General features: G+C 43.9%; 1 protein-coding gene across 1 annotated transcript; it reads right to left on the bottom strand.

Annotated features, from left to right (window-relative positions):
• Window positions 1–7,743: 7,743 nt before the first annotated feature.
• On the bottom strand, window positions 7,744–11,386 carry LOC136462910 (FBD-associated F-box protein At1g66310-like). The gene is made up of 5 exons (XM_066461958.1): window positions 10,869–11,386; window positions 10,179–10,279; window positions 8,641–9,444; window positions 8,392–8,547; window positions 7,744–8,300 (listed from the first exon to the last, which is right to left on the bottom strand). The coding sequence occupies exons 1-5, from the start codon at window positions 10,948–10,950 to the stop codon at window positions 7,890–7,892; spliced, it is 1,554 nt and encodes a 517-aa protein (XP_066318055.1). The 5' UTR covers window positions 10,951–11,386; the 3' UTR covers window positions 7,744–7,889.
• Window positions 11,387–18,388: the final 7,002 nt, after the last annotated feature.

The following is an 18,388-nucleotide window of genomic DNA, read 5'->3' as shown; positions in this document are numbered from 1 at the left end:
TGGCCTTACAAGTGAGAGAGGGAGAGTTTACGTATGCTATTAAGTCTTGTTGCCCATGCCATCGGGTACAATGATGATTGTAGGCGCCCACAACACTGTTAATGTTAGATGCATATGGGAGGTTCCGTCATCTTCTTCTGGTATGGCAGATGTCAGCGCCTACCATACTGTTGGTGCCCAGAGGTATGTGGGGGGTTTTACCGTGTTCGCCTGGTATGGGAGTTGAGGGCGCCCACAACACTATAGGGCAAACGTTAGCGCCTACAATACTGCTGGGGCTCTAACATGCCTGGAAGGTGGTAGACATGCCCTGTTGGTACTGTGCTGCAGGTGTACAGGGTACAGTCCTTGGTATTGCGGTTTTGACTTGAGCGCCCTGCCTTACTTGCTTCACCCGTTTCCTAGGTCCTCACTGAGCGGGCATCCCCGGTTGGTTGGTCCCAGTTGGCTTTGACTGCGCCAGTCAGAGAAGAGCTATAAGCAGAGGTTCGGTGTATCCCTAGTCGAAGACGCAGGTCAGAGTCAAAAGCGAGTGTCGTTCTGCTTTGGCCAGGCCTCCCGGTCGAAGAGGCGGGCCGAAGTTGGAAGTGAGCGTCGGTCGGAGAGGTGGGCCGAAGTCAAAGGCGAGCGCCATTCCTCTTTCGCCAAGCCTTCCGGTCGTAGAGGTGGGCTAGAGTCAGAAGCGAGCGTCATTCCTCTTTGGCTAGGCCTTCCGGTCGGAGAGGCAGGCCAGAGTCAGAAGCAAGCGCCGATCGGAGAGGCAGGCTGGAGTTAGAGGCGAGCGTCGTTACTCTTTGGCCAAGCCTTCTGGTTGGAGAGGCGTGCAGGAGTCAGAAGCGGGTGCCGTTCCTCCTGGTCAGGCCTTTCGGTCGGAGAGGCGGGCCAGAGTTGGAAGCGAGCGTCATTCCTCCTTGGCCAAGCCTTCCAGTCAGAGATTGGATTGTCCTTCTGGTCTATCGTTAGGTATTTGGGCCAGCCTAGGAGTTGCACGTCGTTCGCAACGTCGTCTGCTGGGTCGAGCTTTTGCTGGGAAACAGGTCCATGAGGGACCCCGGGTTTATCAACCCGACACAATTCTAGCTACACTAAAGAGCTTGCTACAATTAGTTTATGGGAATATAAACGAGTGAGTAGGGTGATTATACTGCCGCGTAGAGGAGTGAACCAATCACAAGATGAATACCAATTCAATCACCGGGAGAATACCAAAAGGGCAAGAGACAACCAATTTTTCTCCTGAGGTTCACGTGCTTGTCGGCACGCTAGTCCCCGTTGTGTCGACCAACACTTGATGGTTCAGCGACTAAGAGGTGTGGCACGAACCTCATCCACATAATTGGACACCGCAAGAACCTACTCACAAGTGAGGTAACTCAATGACACGAGCAATCCACTAGAGTTACCTTTTGGCTCTTCGTCGGGGAAGGTATAAGACCCCTCACAATCACTGGAGCCAGCCATGAACTATCACCAACACGTGCCAAAGGCTCCTCCGCTGCTCCAAGCCATCTAGGTGGCGGCAACCACCAAGAGTAACAAGAACTCCGCAGCCACAACAATCCCTAAGTGACACTAGATGCAATCACTCAAGCAAATGCACTAGAAATCACTCCCAATCTCACTATGATGACGAATCAATGATAGAGGCCCTGTTCGGCTTACCCTATATTCAGCTTGTTTTTTCAGCCGGAACAGTATTTTTTTCTCTCACAACAATTCAGCCAGAACAGTGTTTTCAGCCAGTTTTAGCTAAGATTCAGACCAGCGAACAAGACCAGAGATGAGTGGGAGGTGATTGCTTAGGCTCACAAAAATGTCAAGTATGTCAAAGTACCAAGAGAGTGAGCCTAGGACCAGCTAAACACTATTTATAGACGTCCCCTCGAAATAGAGCCATTGGCCAGTCGCCAGCCGACCGAACGCACCTGACCGGAGGCAGCTCCGCGTCTAGTCGCCCGAGTCCGATCGCTAGATGGCTGCCACGCATCCCTTCATTCAGTTACGTTCATCAGATTTTAATGGTCGAAATCAATCAGCACGTAAGTCAAAGACTGACCGGACGCGCTCCTCTAAACAACCTGACTCTGTGTCAGTCAAAGTCCGGTCAACAACATAGAGGTTTCAGATAAGGAAATAAGTGACCGGACGCGCCCGGTCGAACGCGACCTAACGCATAGCAGTGTCCGATCTTCACTGTTTCACTCACCACGTGCACGACGTCAGCGTACATCAGCGAAAATGCTTTTCTTCTGCGCGTCCGGTCGCTTCTCTGCTCCTGCGTCCGATCGTGCACCGAATGCCGCCTCCTATGGTTAGCATGACCGGATGCACGGCCAGCGTTAGGTCGCTACGTCCGGTCGCTTCTCAGCGCTCTCGGCCAGAGACTTCATCGTGGCTATAAATGACCGTACGCGGCGCTAGAGTCCGGTGCAGCGTCCGATCAGGGACTGCCGCCGCCTTTTTTTTTCTATCTCCTCAAACACTTCGTCCTTGCTTCCAACTTACTAACCACAAAGTATAGAACTTGTGTGCACGTGTGTTAGCATTTTACAAGGGTCAAAGTTAGCACACTAGGTTCCTAAATGCATATGCAAAAGTCATGTCACCTAGTGGCACTCGATAAAACCGTTTAGCCAAAGATTTCTCCTCTTTATAGTACGACTATAGATCCTAAGTGCACTTACACCCTCTATGGTGTCTTAAGTGCTAAAACAAAAATCTATTAAATACCTTTGCCTTGATCATCTCGGTTTTTATTTTTCTCTTTATTTTTTTTCTAAGTTAAGCTTGATCATCTTCAACTTATGTCCATCTCCATCTCTTTGGACTTCATGACCATGCTTCACACTTAGATTGCACCAACCTAGCTCATTTCACAACTCATGACAAATGTTAGTGCTAGGTTTCATCAATTATCCAAAATCAAACTAGGCTTTCAAAAGGCACCCTACGCTCCGTGTAACAGAAAAGAGGCAACTAGCATTGTGTCATTGTGTGGCGTGAACGTGTGGTGGAGAATCTTTTTATTTGGTCGGATTGTTCACTGGATTGGAAACCAGTGAACGACCAAGGGAATGGAATCCGGGAGTTCGGGTGATTGGTGTCTATTTTAAGTTGAAAGAAAAAGAAGACAACAAAAGGTATTCAGTTTTTTACGATATGAAACATCCGAGATCTGTTTATAATATAACAAATCTTTGAGTATGTACTCTAGCCATGGAAACTTAGTTGTGACAATTCGGAATCTCACACGGAAGCCTTTTGCTTTCATGTCTTTTCTACAAACCATTTTCATTGTAATGTTGAGACAAAAATCTTGATAGGTAGAGATCCTCTATAGTAGCACAATCGATGGAGTTTTTACATTATTGCACAGTTTGCACAAGTGCGAGGTAGTCCAGCCCACATGCACGTTAGTTATAAAGTGATAAAATATATTTATGTAGCACTAGTAGAAATGCACGTGCGACACGCACGTGTATATTAAAAAAATCATACGCAATGTTGAAATAATTCTCTCTCAGAGTACAACAAACTAATAGTAATTGTATTTAACAATTTAATCATGCGCGTGCTCCTTCCCTCAACCAGGGTCCAAGATAGGCGTAGAGCATACAAACTAATAATAAATCTATTTTACAATTTAGTCATGGCCGGTATGCTCACTCCCTCAACCAGGTTGCAAGGTATGCCACTTAGGATATTGATGATGTAGTGTATGTTTCAATAGCTAAAAAAGTGATATGTTATGTCTTCTTGTACGGTTAGGTCCTTTCAGAAAAAAAGGAAGGTCATAAAATATATTTATGTAGCATTCACCTGTACCAACACATGTGTATATTTTTTAATATAATCTATATCTAGTATTTAAGACAATAAATTTCTTCATCTCTTGCTTGACTCTCACCTCTCTTAATCAGTCACTCTTTGTCTCACTCCCACATTTCTTCTTTTGTCCTAAATTCGTCGTCCCTTATCTTCTCGTTTTCACGGCCGGCAAACCTAGACTGATGAAAGGAGTCCGTGACCTGAGTGTATCAACCTCCATCATAGCATCGGTTACAATTTGGGGGGCCTATGTGGTAAACGTAGGGCGATGGAATGAGTCTAAAGCCTAATAGATTGTATCATTTGTCAACAAGTGGCCTGTTACAGTTTGGAGATGCAAAACCTTTGTTGGCGTCGCATCGTTCATGTTGTGGTCTAGCCATCGAAGGCTAAGATGTCTTTTGTTACTGGTTTCTGTAATTTAGGTGCAAGGAGATGCCGCAGTGCAAGATGTCTTTGCCGAGATCGACAAGCTGCTGGGGCGTTCTAGCCTGGACAAGAAAACAGAAATGGTGTCCAGCGCATGAGCAAGGAAAAAAAGATTGGGTGCAGGTCCAACAAGTTCATGTAATGTAAGCCATCTCACATGATAGGAACTTCTCTAACCGGATATAGTTGAAGTATAGGGCGACACGTACATGTAATGTAAGCCGTCTCACATGATGGAAACTTCTCCATGTGGCATACGAACTTTTTCTCCAATTGTTAATTGTACGCGAATGGAAGCGACGGATCATTCGTAGGTTGCGAGGGCTTAAGAGATCCTTGCTGCTGTACATGTTTTGTTGCTGTCTTGTGAGCATACATGTCATGTTGTTTCTCAACTGGAGGAATGGTGTTAATGCATTGATTTACAGCACTAGTGATTGGTGTTGTCTTAAGGTTGATCAGTGTTGCAGCTATGATGGTAGCAGTCTCTGTTCACACACGAACACGTTACAGTGTGCTCCCAGCGATGAGCGCGATACGCAGCCTCGCCAGAAGCGCAATACGCAAGACAGCCGACGAGGTCTCTTGATACCCGACACCCCACACGTCTGGGAGGGACCCCGTCACGGAGTGCGGCCACTACGTAAGAAACATTTTTTAGGGGCGGCTCGTAATCCTTCGTAGGGGCGGTTTTGCCAGCCGCCCCTACGAAGGGATGGCTACAAATCGCTAATTTGTAGGGGCGGTCACAAATCGATTTGTAGGGACGGCTGACGGCTGGTGTTATCAGCCGCCCCTACAAATTGATTTATAGGGACGGCTGGATATTGAGCCGCCCCTACAAATCAATTTTCAGAAATCACGAAAAAAGGGGCAAAAATTAGCAATTTTTTTAATCCGAGGAGATCCCCACCGGCAGCCACACACACACTCTATCGTTGCAGCATTTTTTCACGATTTTTGCACACTTTGCGTGGGCCGGGTTTCTAACCCGCAACCTCTCGCTCGCGCGTAAACTCCTCTACCACTGCACCTCACGATCACTTGCGTCTATATTTCATTTTGGTTCCCCACATATTATACAAAACTGAGCATAAATTGATTATTTGAGGCCATAAACTAATTCAAATGAAAAGTTGTCAACTACAAAGTTTTATAACTTTTCGAGACCTACAACTTTCATTTTGGTAGTTTCTCCATCCGAGGTCACTTATAAAATTTGAATTTCAAATTTGAGAAATTCGAACGTAGTTTTCCATGACAAGATGGTTTCAAATGAGAAAATTATCAACTACAAAGTTTCATAACTTTTCAAGATCTACAACTTTTATTTTTACTGTTTGTCCATCCGAGGTCGTTTAAAAATTCAAATTTCAAATTTTAGGAAATTCAAACATAGTTTTCCTTGACAAGATGATTTCAAATCAAAAAATTATCAACTACAAAGTTTCATAACTTTTCGAGATCCATCCAAGGTCGTTTACAAAATCTAAATTTTAGTGCTTAATTTTGAATAGGGGCACTTCAATATTGAGCCGTCCCTACAAATCCGATTTGTAGGGACGGTTGGATATAGAGTCGTCCCTATAAATTAGGCCATTTGTAGGGGCGGCTGATAACACCGGCCGCTCCTATAAATTCATTTATAAGAGCGGCTCATTTGACAACCATTTATAGGGAGCCGCCCCTACAAAGAAAGAAAGGCGTTGCTACGAATCGTTTTTGTAGTAGTGGGCGGCTATGGGCTGCCCTAGCCAGCCTGACCACTCTAGGGCTTCGCCATCATTGAAGCGATGAACATCATCGTCGACAACAAAGAACGAGAAGAAATAGTAGATTGGAAAACATGATAAAAGAAAATAGTAGATATGTATTGATAGGTTAGATGTGTTGTCAACCTGTTACGGCTACCAGTCTGGTCGGTTTAACCAATTCCGAGCCGACCTGTGGTAAGTACATGGGCGAATACATGCATGTGCCTTAACTTGCCTATATCTGCCTTATTTATTTACGGTAACCAGCACTCCACCAAAATATAATAAGCATCCATCACGTGACCATCATCAGGTAAACAGGATTGTGTGCTGCACTTGGACTCTCTCCTGGCACTCCTTTCCCTTCCTTCCCTTCATGCACGTATTCAACTAGGCATGCACCATATACGTGGAGAACTGGAGACCCTTTCCGTGTCGTACAGCCGTACAGGTACAACGCTCCTCCGCCTGTGTGTCCACGGAAGATCTGGCTAGCTTGTCGTTACTGTGTGTTCCAACAAAATCATCCTTCTTTCTCTAATTCATTTGCTTAACCGTCGTGCAAATTTATCAATGTACTAATCACCAGCTAAAACACTTAATCGGCCAGAAACTTCTTTACAATATTATTTTATAGCCTAATTAATCAAACTAAGGCACCTATCACCAAATCAATTTATAAGTCAAATTTGGCTATTCCATGATTCCGAAAAATACAACTAAGCCAAATTTGAGTGTCGACACTCTGATACTTTGCTGAATCAGATACCTTCTTTCAGAGAAAGGTTTGCCATGATCTAAGGCCTAAGGGACTAGCTGGCATTTCTTCATGGATTCTTTTTTCAGAATTAAGTCTGTGTAGAAGAGGATGGCAAGTGCGAGACGTGTGGCACCTTGTCCAGCAAACCGGAATGTAGCATGGTAGAATTAAGTCTCTGACGGACTACGGACCAAGATAGCTTCACATTTTCAGATTCCAGGTTGGTTAGGAAGCACAGTAGCATGGTTAATTCTGTAGCTCATGCTGATTTGGTTGAACAAGACCAGCGAAAGAGCTCAATGACCTGGCGATCTCTTCTGTTCCTAGGCCCTAGCTGGAGCTCAGTAAATTTCTTGAGAAAGGCCAAGAAAAGAAGGTAAAATGTTATGCTGATGATCATTTCATTCCTGCAAGAGAAGGCATGGCGGTCAGAATATGAATTTCCCACTCCAATTAGGAAGTAAGATATATCATTGCACATTTGTTGACGAAGAGCCCTCCGATAAACATTTCAGTATGGCACAAAAACACACATATATATATGGCAACAAATAAGCAAAATGCATATGTGATTCCAAGGAAACTGGCCATTGTAGGCCTTATAAACTGCTTGTGATTACAGAAACAAAACATCGTTCATCTAAAATAATTATACATTGCACACTTACATCAACTCATCTGACTGATACTAAATTCTAGAACCTTGCTGGTCTAACTCAAGGTTATTAGTATCCCGATCCTTATCTTAGAATCTCATGATACTATAATCCTACCAAGTCGAAAAGATACCAATTCCATATATCCTAATTTTTTTGGTATCCCGATCGATCCTACATGAAGGTTTCAAACGATCCTATATAAGATTTCATAGTATCACGATCCTACAGTACTATACAATATTTGATGTAATTAACTTCCTAAATGATTTAGCTGTGTTAAAATTCTATTTAACGTCAAGATAAGTTGAAAAATGCCAAGAATTGCACTTAAATGTAGAAAAAGTAAAATTAATCAAAGTCAATAATATAGACTTAAATGTTTACAGCATATTTCAAGTATCATATAAAATATATAATTCATAAAATCCGATATGATTCCCATCCTCCGATCTGATATTGTCAGACAGAAAATCCCAAATAGGATCCTGATTCCGACAACCTTGGTCTAGCATGGCACCGGCTACAGGGCTTTAGAACAGTTAGCTGTACTGTAGGGGGAACTTTATCCTCAATGTATGCTCTAATAGCTGTGACCGTTCTACGGGCTTCCCTGAGAATAGAGTCTCTCATGGGGATGCATGTTGTATCTTTTTTTCCAAGACACCTAAAACCATAGAGCGTGTCCAGTGTCAGACACTCAAGTGAAACTGCGTTGCTGAGAATATAACATGCTAGCTCAACCAAGCCCTTGGCAGAGCTAAACCCTGTGATGGTCACACTCTTGAGGCAGCAGTGCTGGTGTTCAGGCATCTGCCTCAAATGTGAGGAACCTCCAACAACCGATTCATGCTTCATAAGTTGCTGAGTCACCTGAAAGATCAATAAAAAGGAAAGTGAATGAGTAAGAATGACCTTTGCAAGATGGGATTGGATGGAATGGAATGAACAGCATAGGCCTTACATTCAAGATTAATGTCTCCAAGCAAGGAGATGCATCAAGGAAAGATACCAAAGAAAAATAATCATAGGACGAGGAAAAGCTCAATGCTGATGATATGTCAATGGACAGGTGCTTGAGGTAGAAGAATTTGCTAGACAGCATTGGTGTACTGACCACCTGCACACAATAAATGCGTGATGTCTCAGGTAAGGTTAATTATGCACAAGGTATGGTTTGACCACAACACCTTAAGTTTGAGAGTACATATACCTCCTCCCCTGAATTTAGGACTAGAGTCTCAAGATTTGGCATAACGCATGGAAGCTCAGCACGTGCATAACAGACAACGTTTTTACGGTGCATGGTTAGATTCTTCATGTGCAAGGTTTCTCCAAGCAAGACTTTTGAAATTTTACCGGTAAGGAAAAAGCTGGAGAGATTTGGAGCTTTGCTCTCTATAACCTGCAGCCTCCAACACCCAACGATCTTCAGGTAGCCGAGTTGCCGTAGCACGCATGGTATCTTCAGGCAAACTATCTCCCTGCAATCAAAGAGTTCCAGTTGCTCCAAAGCAAGAGCGTTGGAAAGAAAAGACTCCAATTCATCCCCAGTAATGCGCACAGTACAGAGACATAGACTCGTTAGGCTTCTCAAGGGGCCAAGTTCAGCGGTGGGGTGGAAGGTACAGATCCCAAGCTCAAGATGTTGAATGGAGTTTCTAACCCCGTCAGATAAAAATGAGCATGGGACATTGTACTTGCGTCTATATGGCGTAAGGGTAAGTTCTTCAATTCCTGGTGTAACTGCGTCATCAAGCCAGTTGTCGAGATAACGGCAGGAGATATCTTCTAGATTAAGGTCCAATACCTTCAAGCAGCCTGAGTGATTTCTTAGAATGCGGTCTATTTTGTAACTAAAACTCCCTCTATGTGTATGTGTTTCTGAGCTGAGCACATCCCAGTTCAGGGTGAGATTGGGACAACATCTCCAGGAACGTAGAAAGGCACGGGACAGGCAAGCAGCACGAGCAGCATCACGCAGCGGCATTAGGTAATGTATATGGCGCCAAATGTCCTGCATGCACAAGCATGGGTACAAGTTCAACATTGGGAAATGGTTCCTATAACCAGAGAAGAAATAGTAAGACTACATGTTCTACCTAAGTCCCCAGGTAGCTCTGTGCATGATTGCACAAGGTGCGCCATGTTACATAGCTAGGTAGTGCAGTGATAATGTAACCATGGCAGGTAAACTGAGCATTGCATTTAAAAAAAAAAACTAACAATGTTATTTGTGCCTTTACAAGAAAACAGTTAACAATGGCAGGCACTGATTGATTACTACGAAATGTACTCTTTACTTGCATTAGAGCACCGAGAAATCAATGCTATCGGTTTCTTCTCAACTGTGCCAATCAAAAAGCACAAGATGACATTTTGTTGTGCAACGATATGTTATAAATACATCAAGATAGTGGAGAATCCAAGACTCATGATAGACAGTACTTAAAAAATCTATATTATGCTCACTCAAGGAAAGTAGATGTAGATAAGGGCTTATACCCTCATAAAAAGCACTAGCTTCTTAATGTTAAAGTTTAAGATGCAATAGTTTCTTAAGATGAACTGCATCAGTTAAAAAAAAACAAAGCAAAGCTGCTAATTCAGTATTAGTGTAGGGCTGTAGGAAACAATTTGTTTTCTGTTTAGCACAGTTCCAAGAATATGTGTGGTTAGAGCAGTAATTGCGATATTACACTTGTACTATCTATAAGCCTTCCATCATCAAAAGTTTATGCTGCCACATACCTCAGGAAGTTCTGGGATTGAACATCTCATTATTTTGGCAGCTCGAGAATCACCATCTTGTTGACAGAGCAAACCCTTTCTTTTGTTCACTGATGAAGCATCTGCAACCCAAGAATCATGGTTGTAACTATCATGAATTGGACAAATTCATGCAGGAAAGGCAAAAATATCCTCCCAAAATCAATTTTTTAAGGAATCAACCTTGCTTACTCTGTTGTTCATGTGAAAATTTCGTTTCAATGACGACACTACCTAATTGTCTCCAACATCTTTGAACACGCGGCAATGTTTGTTGTTGGACTAATCTCCTCCCGACGTGATTGGGGGGGGGGGGGGGGGGGGGGGGGGGGGGGGGGGGGGGGGGGGGGGGGATTTTGACTTGTAGCCTTGTAGGGGATTCAATCCCCTCTCATCCCCACCAAACCGAATAAGGGGGAAAATCAATTTTAGGATCAATCAAAGATTGCATATACATAAGGTTATAAAACAGATTGGTTGGGGGACCTAACCTATTGAAACACAACACCAAAGTGGCAATCTAAGCTCTGCAGTACAAGTTTTGCTGCCGGCTCACACTATCCTAAAATGAATAGGTTAGTGGACACAACAGTAAAAAAAAAGATGATCTTTTTTTCTCCGGCGAATCGAAGAAACAGTAGTGATGAGGGGCAGGAGATGTAGGGGGCTTACGCTGGCCTCGGATTTGTTTCAGACGACGACGCTGCCGGTCGCGCTGCAGAGTTATGAGCCGCTGTAGCGCCAGTAGTCCCATGGCCGGAGCCGACGACAATTCCTTCCCGAGGGATCCAGCCGAGAAATCAAATCCGGAAGCCGGAAGTGGTTTTTATCTTATATATGATAATATACCTCCCGCTCTCCGTGTTTGGTCCAGTTTAGAACTCAAATTTGGTTGGAATCCAACCAGGCGCCAAAGGAATCGTGCCTGCGCCGCCATCAGTGCGCGGAGCCGACCGGGGACTCCGCTCCGAACGGGGAGATCATCAGAAGATTAGGCTTGTTCGTTTCATCAGTAACAGGGCCCCAGGAATAATTCATAGTCGGAATAATTCAATAATTTGTACTAATTTTGAGAAGCTATAACGGTTTCTCGTGTATTCTGAGAAAACTGAACAGCCCCTGAATGAAAGTAGACCCACCAAATCCGATCTGCAAGTGTGTTGGGTCGTGTTAGGGCTCTGATTTTCCGACCGTGAACCAATCTAACCTGAAAAAACTCGGCTCAAAGTATGAAAACTAAAAAAAACAAGAAATAGTCCAATAATAGTGCGTCGAGCACGTATCAAAGATGACTGGGTCATTTTTCTAAACCCAGCCCGATGTTTGATTAAGTCTAAGTGAAACACATATTGTAACCCTATATAAGAAGGGGAACGAAGATAAGGGCCCGGCCCAAGATGTATCTGTTGTCAATTTGGGATCCATGGGCGAAGAAATTTCATAAGTGGGCCAAACCCAGTCCAACTGCACGAATCAATTTCAAGTTCCAACTCAGGAGCTCTTTAGATCACAGGAATTCTAAAGAGTCACATGTCGGTGTTTTCGGACCACCGATGAGTAAATTTGTATTTATACGTCTGGCTCGGATGGTGTGCTCAGAGGACACAAGGGTTTATACTGGTTCGGGCGGAACGTTCCTACATCCAGTTTGTTGCTGCTCGTGTTACCGACACTTGGTTTGCAGTAGGGGTTATAAACAGGCAAGAGAAGAAAATGATCCCAAGTCTCTGGTGAAAGGAATGAACGGGTGCTGAGAGCTCGATCGCTGCTCAGTCATGTGTTCGTGTCGTGCTCTTGTGTTTTTATCTTATGGTTCGGTCTTGTGCCGATCGGGATCCCCCATCCCCCTGGTAGGGGCGCCCTACTTTCTCTTTTATAGGCGAAGGGAAAGCGTGGGTTATAGCGGAGGAAAAGGAGAAGAACCAGAGGGAGAAGAAGGCTTCCAAGATCAATGGGTCCTTCTTCTCTTTCATGCGGGTCCCACCGACCCTGTAGATGTCAACAGGGACGGATCCACGTCGCGGTCCTGTTCGTCACTGGCGACGTACGCAGGTGTCATCTGTCGGCCATGGCGTCCCACTCCGTCCAGGTGGACGTCGCGGTGAACTGACGCACCTGTCAGCGTTCGTATGAGGGTTAGGCAGAACAGCACCGGCAAGCCCAACGCTGTTCTTGATGTGAATCCCCAGGTATGGCCCGTCATGGCCACGGGTTACATCGAGTCATCCCCGTCTCTTCCCTGGTGTCGGAGTTTTGACCTAGGCCCATACGCTTGGACCTAAAGTGGTTGGCGGCGGTATGGGTCCCCGTTAGACGAGACGGAGCCCGCGACCCTTAGGGGTCAGGCGAGACAGAGCACGCACCCAGGGGTCGGGCGAGACGGAGCCCGTGACCCAGAGGTCGGGCGAGGAGGGGCCCACGACCTAGAGGTCAGGCGAGGCGAGGCCCGTGACCTAGAGGTCGGGTGAGGCGGGGCCCGTGACCCAGAGGTCGGGCGAGGCAGGCCCCCGACCCAGAGGTCGGGCGAGGCGGAGACCACATTCCTGGGGGTCGGTTGGAGCTGTAGTCGTGCTTTTGACTGCTCAAATGAATCATGTTGATGACCATTAGCTCCTCCTCTTTGGGCACCCTAGTATTAGTCCCCGACAGTAGCCCTCGAGCCTACGGAGGAGTAGAATACTCCTTCGGAGGCTTTTCGGAACGGGAGGACTCTGAGGGCTTTGGCCTTCTTTTGTCGCCCACGGCGTGTCCTGGGGACGACGATTCCCTTTTGTTTTAGAAACGTTGTTCTTAGTTTTCGTTCGTACCCCCTCCCTAGGATCAGAGCCATCGTTCTGCGACCGCGCATTCGGTCTCCTTACGAGTCCAACTTTCCTCGAGCCTCCATGCGTAGCGGGGGTCCGGTAGAGGGTCGGCTCGTCTTTGTGATCGTTACCCCATCCGTGGTTTCCACAACCGGAGGGGTTGAGCTAACGTCACTTGCCTCGATGGAACCGCCCAATTTATACAAGATCAAGTACGGCTATCCGCTAACATGTTGACACGCGTATACCTTCACTTATATAAACCTGGTAGTCCATCGAGTGTCACGAAGGACCTTGGTAAATCAACATCACAACCAAGATCATGTGATTAAGCAAATACACATTACATACGCAGAGTTGCAGCGGAAATAATATTATAATTGGGTTCACAAATAATAGTACAAGTTTGGATTTCAAAACTGATTAGTGAAAACAACATAGCTTTCAAATGATTACATTAATATAAGTTCCAAATTCATTGCTAGCATAAGTGACATCCTCTGATAAAAGCATATAAATGAGAAGTAATTATAGAGTCATCGAGCCCACCGGCGGTTAGCCACCATCTTCAGCAGGTCGAGAACTTCACCTGCAACATGGTGGGATAAACCCTGAGTACTCGAATGTACTCAGCTAGACTTACCTGTCATAAACCAAAATAAAATGACACCAAGGATTATGCAAGGCTTTATAAGTGGAGCTAGCATGACAACATTTTACATAAAAAAGCTACTAATTCAGCTATACATTTTATAATTCGATCATCAAGTTAATTATAGCTATTCATCTCTAGATTAGCAACTAACCTATACCAAACATGTGGTATAGCATTTAGTAGCATGACAATAGTAACCATAGCCAGTGTAGTAATTCTATGTTTATCCGAACCATCACATTCCATAATACAATTACTACGATGTTGGAGCTAGCCAAGTTTCTCACTATCCGGGAGAGACGGCGATTCGAATCGATTTCAACCAGCTAGGAATTTATTCCTAACACAAACCCAGACATACCTACGCCAAGGTAGTCTTAGGTCACCTCTGGTACAACTTATGTACACATTTCGCAGGTTCACCCAGCGCCGCACAATCAGGGACGACCAGCTGCCAGGACGATCAGGACTACCCTTCCCTTGGGCTCATGTCTGGCTCCCCGCACATACTTACTACCATCTAGAGTGCACACTTTTATAGAGCGGGGCCTGACCTGAGTTGAGCTACTCAGCTTCGCAGTCAGAACGAGTTATCCGGCCACCTAAGTGAGAGGCATGCGTTCAATCTTGTCAGAAGTTCCAACAACAGTGCGGTCCTTAATCAAGTGGTTCCAATCAACACTTATAACCTAATGCATCAAATATAAAGAACTCAAGTGATATTTATAAAAACGTAGGAGCCTTAGAATGCTCTGGGGCTTGCCTGTGATTCAACAATAGGTTAGTGTTTGTTAGATAACACTCGCTTGGTGAGCATCTCCTGTTCAGGCATGTACTCCAGGGGTCCTTCCATCTTCGGGATAGGTCCACCATACACTGTCTTTGGGTTCGGCTCCAACATCATGGCCTTCACATGGTTTATCTAGCGTACCTAGATGAGATGCAAGATGCAAGTGCATGAATATGAAGAATGGTAATATGAGATGCATCACATAGTAGCATTCAAGGCAAACATAAGATCATGCAAGACATAGGCACCTAGAGTTATTTAACTAAACATCACACAACCTATTATAAAGGGACAATAAGCATATTAGGCATGGAACACAAGTGAACTTAAGTTTAGATATTGTACACATGCATCGATCAAGAACTAACCAACTAGTTTAGCCAAAACAAGAGCAAGCTAAAGCAATCATCTATCACATGTATAGAAATCTAGACAGTAGCACAACAGTCACTTGTTTTAACCATAACTAGTGATCCAGACATCCAAAGAAGATGATCATAGACTTTCTAGAAAGTTTATTAAATTATCTAAAACACGTTTATTAACATCACAAGGTGATTCCACCATTAACAAGGTCAATCAAGCACAATTGAGCACCTCTGTCCAAACTCGGACATATTCTGCCATGCAACTTCACAAATTTATAACTGGAGCTCTACAACACCAAAAGGGGTGATCTAGGATAATTTGGAAAGCTTAACTAAAGCACTATAACTCTTGTATTACCACCAAGACATGATTCAAAGCTTAGCTAAGTCAAACAACACAATCATTCAGATCTGTACAGAGAGCATGCAAACCTAACAGTGAACTTGTAAAATCTATATATCCTAAATTATAAGGCCTATGGTCATGAAAATTTATAACAAGCTATAATATGAAATTATCTACAACTTTGGTATTCACTACAACCACAGAAAACATCATTTCCACCATGAAAATACTTGCACCGCAAAACTGCACATGCAGCCCAATAGCAGTGGTACAGAAAAATGATAGGAACTTCAGAGAAGCATAACTGGAGTTGTAGACCTCCAACAAATATGAATCATAACTTTTTGAAAATCTTATGAAGTTAACTAAAACTTTCTTATTATCATCTTAAGATGATTCTATAGTTAACAAGGTCAATTAATCCAATAAATACATCTCTGTCCAAAACATGGACAGAATCTGACATGCCACTTTAAATAGCTATAACTGGAGCTCTACATGTCCAATAAATGTGGTTCTAGACTTTTTAGAAATCTTATCAAATTATAAACAACTTTGTTATAAACACCTAGAGTTATTTCTACTATTAAAAATGTCCCACAGTACCAACAAGGCGACCCTATCTGGGTTTGGGCAAAAACAGTCACAGAAATTTAAACAACTATAACTAAAAATCTATTTAACCAAAAATCATGATATTTAGCTTTTTGAAAAGCTTAATAAAAGTAATACAACTCATGTACTGTCATAAAGTCATGATTCATAACTTAACTGAGCCAATTAATTCAAACATGCAGGCCTATTCAGAATAGGAGCAAAGCAACACATGTTATTTGTTATTTTTATAGCTCTTAAACTATCAAGACTAAAATCCTCAAATTTTCACCAGACATCAACCATCACATGAGTAGCACTCTATAAAAATTTTACATTTATTTGAGCACAACAACTATAGTTATGAAAAGGACAAGACACAACTAGTATTAAAAACCTAACTGCATGAATCTATTTTTACAGCAAAATATTTAAACTAAAATATGCCATATTATACATCTAATGCATAGATAATTTCATAAGGATTCCAAAAAGTCCACATTTGTTATTTTACAATTTTTCTACCATTTCTACAATTTTCCAAAGTCCAGCTGATTATATGCATATAATGAAAAAGAAAAGGAAAACACTTTTGCACTGGGGCCCCTGCAAAAAACACAAATTAAACTCTAGCGAAGAGGTCATCAAGAGCACTATTCATATGTGTCTATGGTTTGTAGATCGACCCTTCCCATATGTTGAATTTCTGCGCGAAGTCCCTGGCGTCGTTCAGAACAGAGGAGGTGGCCGGGAACGGTGACTCCGGCCAGTGGGGCTATTCCCCGACGGGGAGCGACGGTGTCACGGCCAAAGAAGGCCTATGCGAACCCATAGAGGGGCACTTCCCAGATGGAGAGAGCCCGTAGGAGGCCAGCCACAGAAGCCGATGGCTCAAGCCCGCCCGAACTAGCGGCGACGACGCTCCGGTGGCCTGAAGAGACGGTGGAACGGCAAGGGCGCTCGTACAGTCCCACGTGAATCTGATGGGGAGCTCGGTGCAGGCATAGGAGGGCTATAGGAGAGGGAGCCACAACAGCATGGGAGCTCGGCGGCGGCGGCCTTGGTGGCCGCGCTCTGGCACGCACGTGTGCACGACACCGAGAGCGAGAGAGCGCAGGGGAGTGGGGGTGAGTGAGGGAGGTCGAGAGAGAGCTTTGGTGTCCGCATTTGGAGGCACAGGGAGTAGGGCGGCGCGTGGCAATGGAAGTGGACGCGCTGTGGTGCATGGCGGCCACGTGGCACTCTACCGAATAGGTGGCGTGCGCGAATGAGGCCGAATTTGGGTCCTGTTATTGGCATATTCTAGTTGGATTCAGACCTTGGCACCTATAGAAAAGTTGGTCTCCTCTGAATGCTCTTCGACTTGTATTAAGGGATCAAGACCATTAGAGCTATGGATTAGTAGGTAATTAAGCTCTAAAGTGATAGTGTCAACGTATTGACAGCGACAAATAAAAATCCAAATTGATGGTCCAAACGAAGTCAAACGAGTGCCATATTTTTACATGCTCATCTCCATTGTGTACACTCCAACTTTTATTTTGGTACCAAATTAAGTTTCTTAACAAAATTTGCAGAACGCGGAATGCCAATGTCGATGTTAGTTAAGTGACAAAGTAAACTTTTGATGTTTTTAAAACTATTATTGAAGATCCAAATGAACTCCAAAATTGATGAGACTTGATCTTTTGTTTTCACCATGAAAAGTACTTCAACTCATCTTAAGGAATCCAATTGAGCTACCACATGAATTTGGAAGATAAAAATTCACAAATATGTCAACTTGTCGTTGTCAATCGGGGACTATTTTTCTAAGATCCTAAGACAGAAGCTGATCCAATCTTCAAACCTCAGTTTGACTTAGTTCCAAGTTGATTTGGCTCTTGGTATAAAAACAAAGTTTGGTCTACTCCACTCAAACTTCAAATTTTATTTAAGGTGCAACTTCATGCAAGCACTATAAGCCACTGTTCAAACCAAGTCAAAGTAGCATCACAGTAAAGCTTAAATTAGGGTTTTTGACCAATTGAGGCATTTTCTTGACTTCTGCTCAACACGAACCCTTCATGACTTTTGTTGTAGAGTTAAATTAGAGTCATTTGAGCAAGGTAGCAAGGTTTGGTTGACTATTTATAATTCCATTTCACTTAATAAAGCAATCTAAGAAAGATTATAACTTATCATTTTCATGTGACTTCTTGATTCCAAACTTTATGAAACTTTTCCACTGGTCTAGATAGCATGCATGTTGATGTAATGTACATGGAATGAGCATGTTTAACCTTACTCTTACATAATCTTAATAAGGGTCCACATGTAAATAAGGGTGTGTTGGCCAAGTTTAAGTTGGTGCTCACTCTTGTAGATTTGATCTTCACACCTTCATCACCACTTAACATGTCATGTTTGAGTTTAAACCCATTGCTTAACTGGTGACAAACACCTAGGGTGTTACAGTTAGGATCGAACGAGAAGGTTGAGATGACCCTTAGTCCGCTTCTGAGTGTGTCAGCCAAAGCCTGCTAGGGCTCATCTACTGTTTTCTCCCTTGGCTCTGTTCGACACGAGGCGGCCTCGAGCCCTTCGTGGGCCGGCCTTCGAACCACGGTCGGTTGCCATTTTTGTGATCGTCACC

The sequence above is a fragment of the Miscanthus floridulus genome, chromosome 7 (genome assembly GCF_019320115.1).
Source record: "Miscanthus floridulus cultivar M001 chromosome 7, ASM1932011v1, whole genome shotgun sequence".
NCBI classification, from domain to species: domain Eukaryota; kingdom Viridiplantae; phylum Streptophyta; class Magnoliopsida; order Poales; family Poaceae; genus Miscanthus; species Miscanthus floridulus.
This window is presented reverse-complemented; position numbering and strand designations above follow the sequence as displayed.

Excerpts from the sequence above, each read along its gene's own strand:
- LOC136462910 (XM_066461958.1), bottom strand. The coding sequence starts at position 10,950 with ATGGGACTACTGGCGCTACAGCGGCTCATAACTCTGCAGCGCGACCGG. Across the intron at positions 9,445-10,178 it reads CAATCCCAGAACTTCCTGAG|GACATTTGGCGCCATATACA; the intron begins GTATGTGGCAGC and ends TTGTGCATGCAG. Across the intron at positions 8,548-8,640 it reads TCCTAAATTCAGGGGAGGAG|GTGGTCAGTACACCAATGCT; the intron begins GTATATGTACTC and ends TATTGTGTGCAG.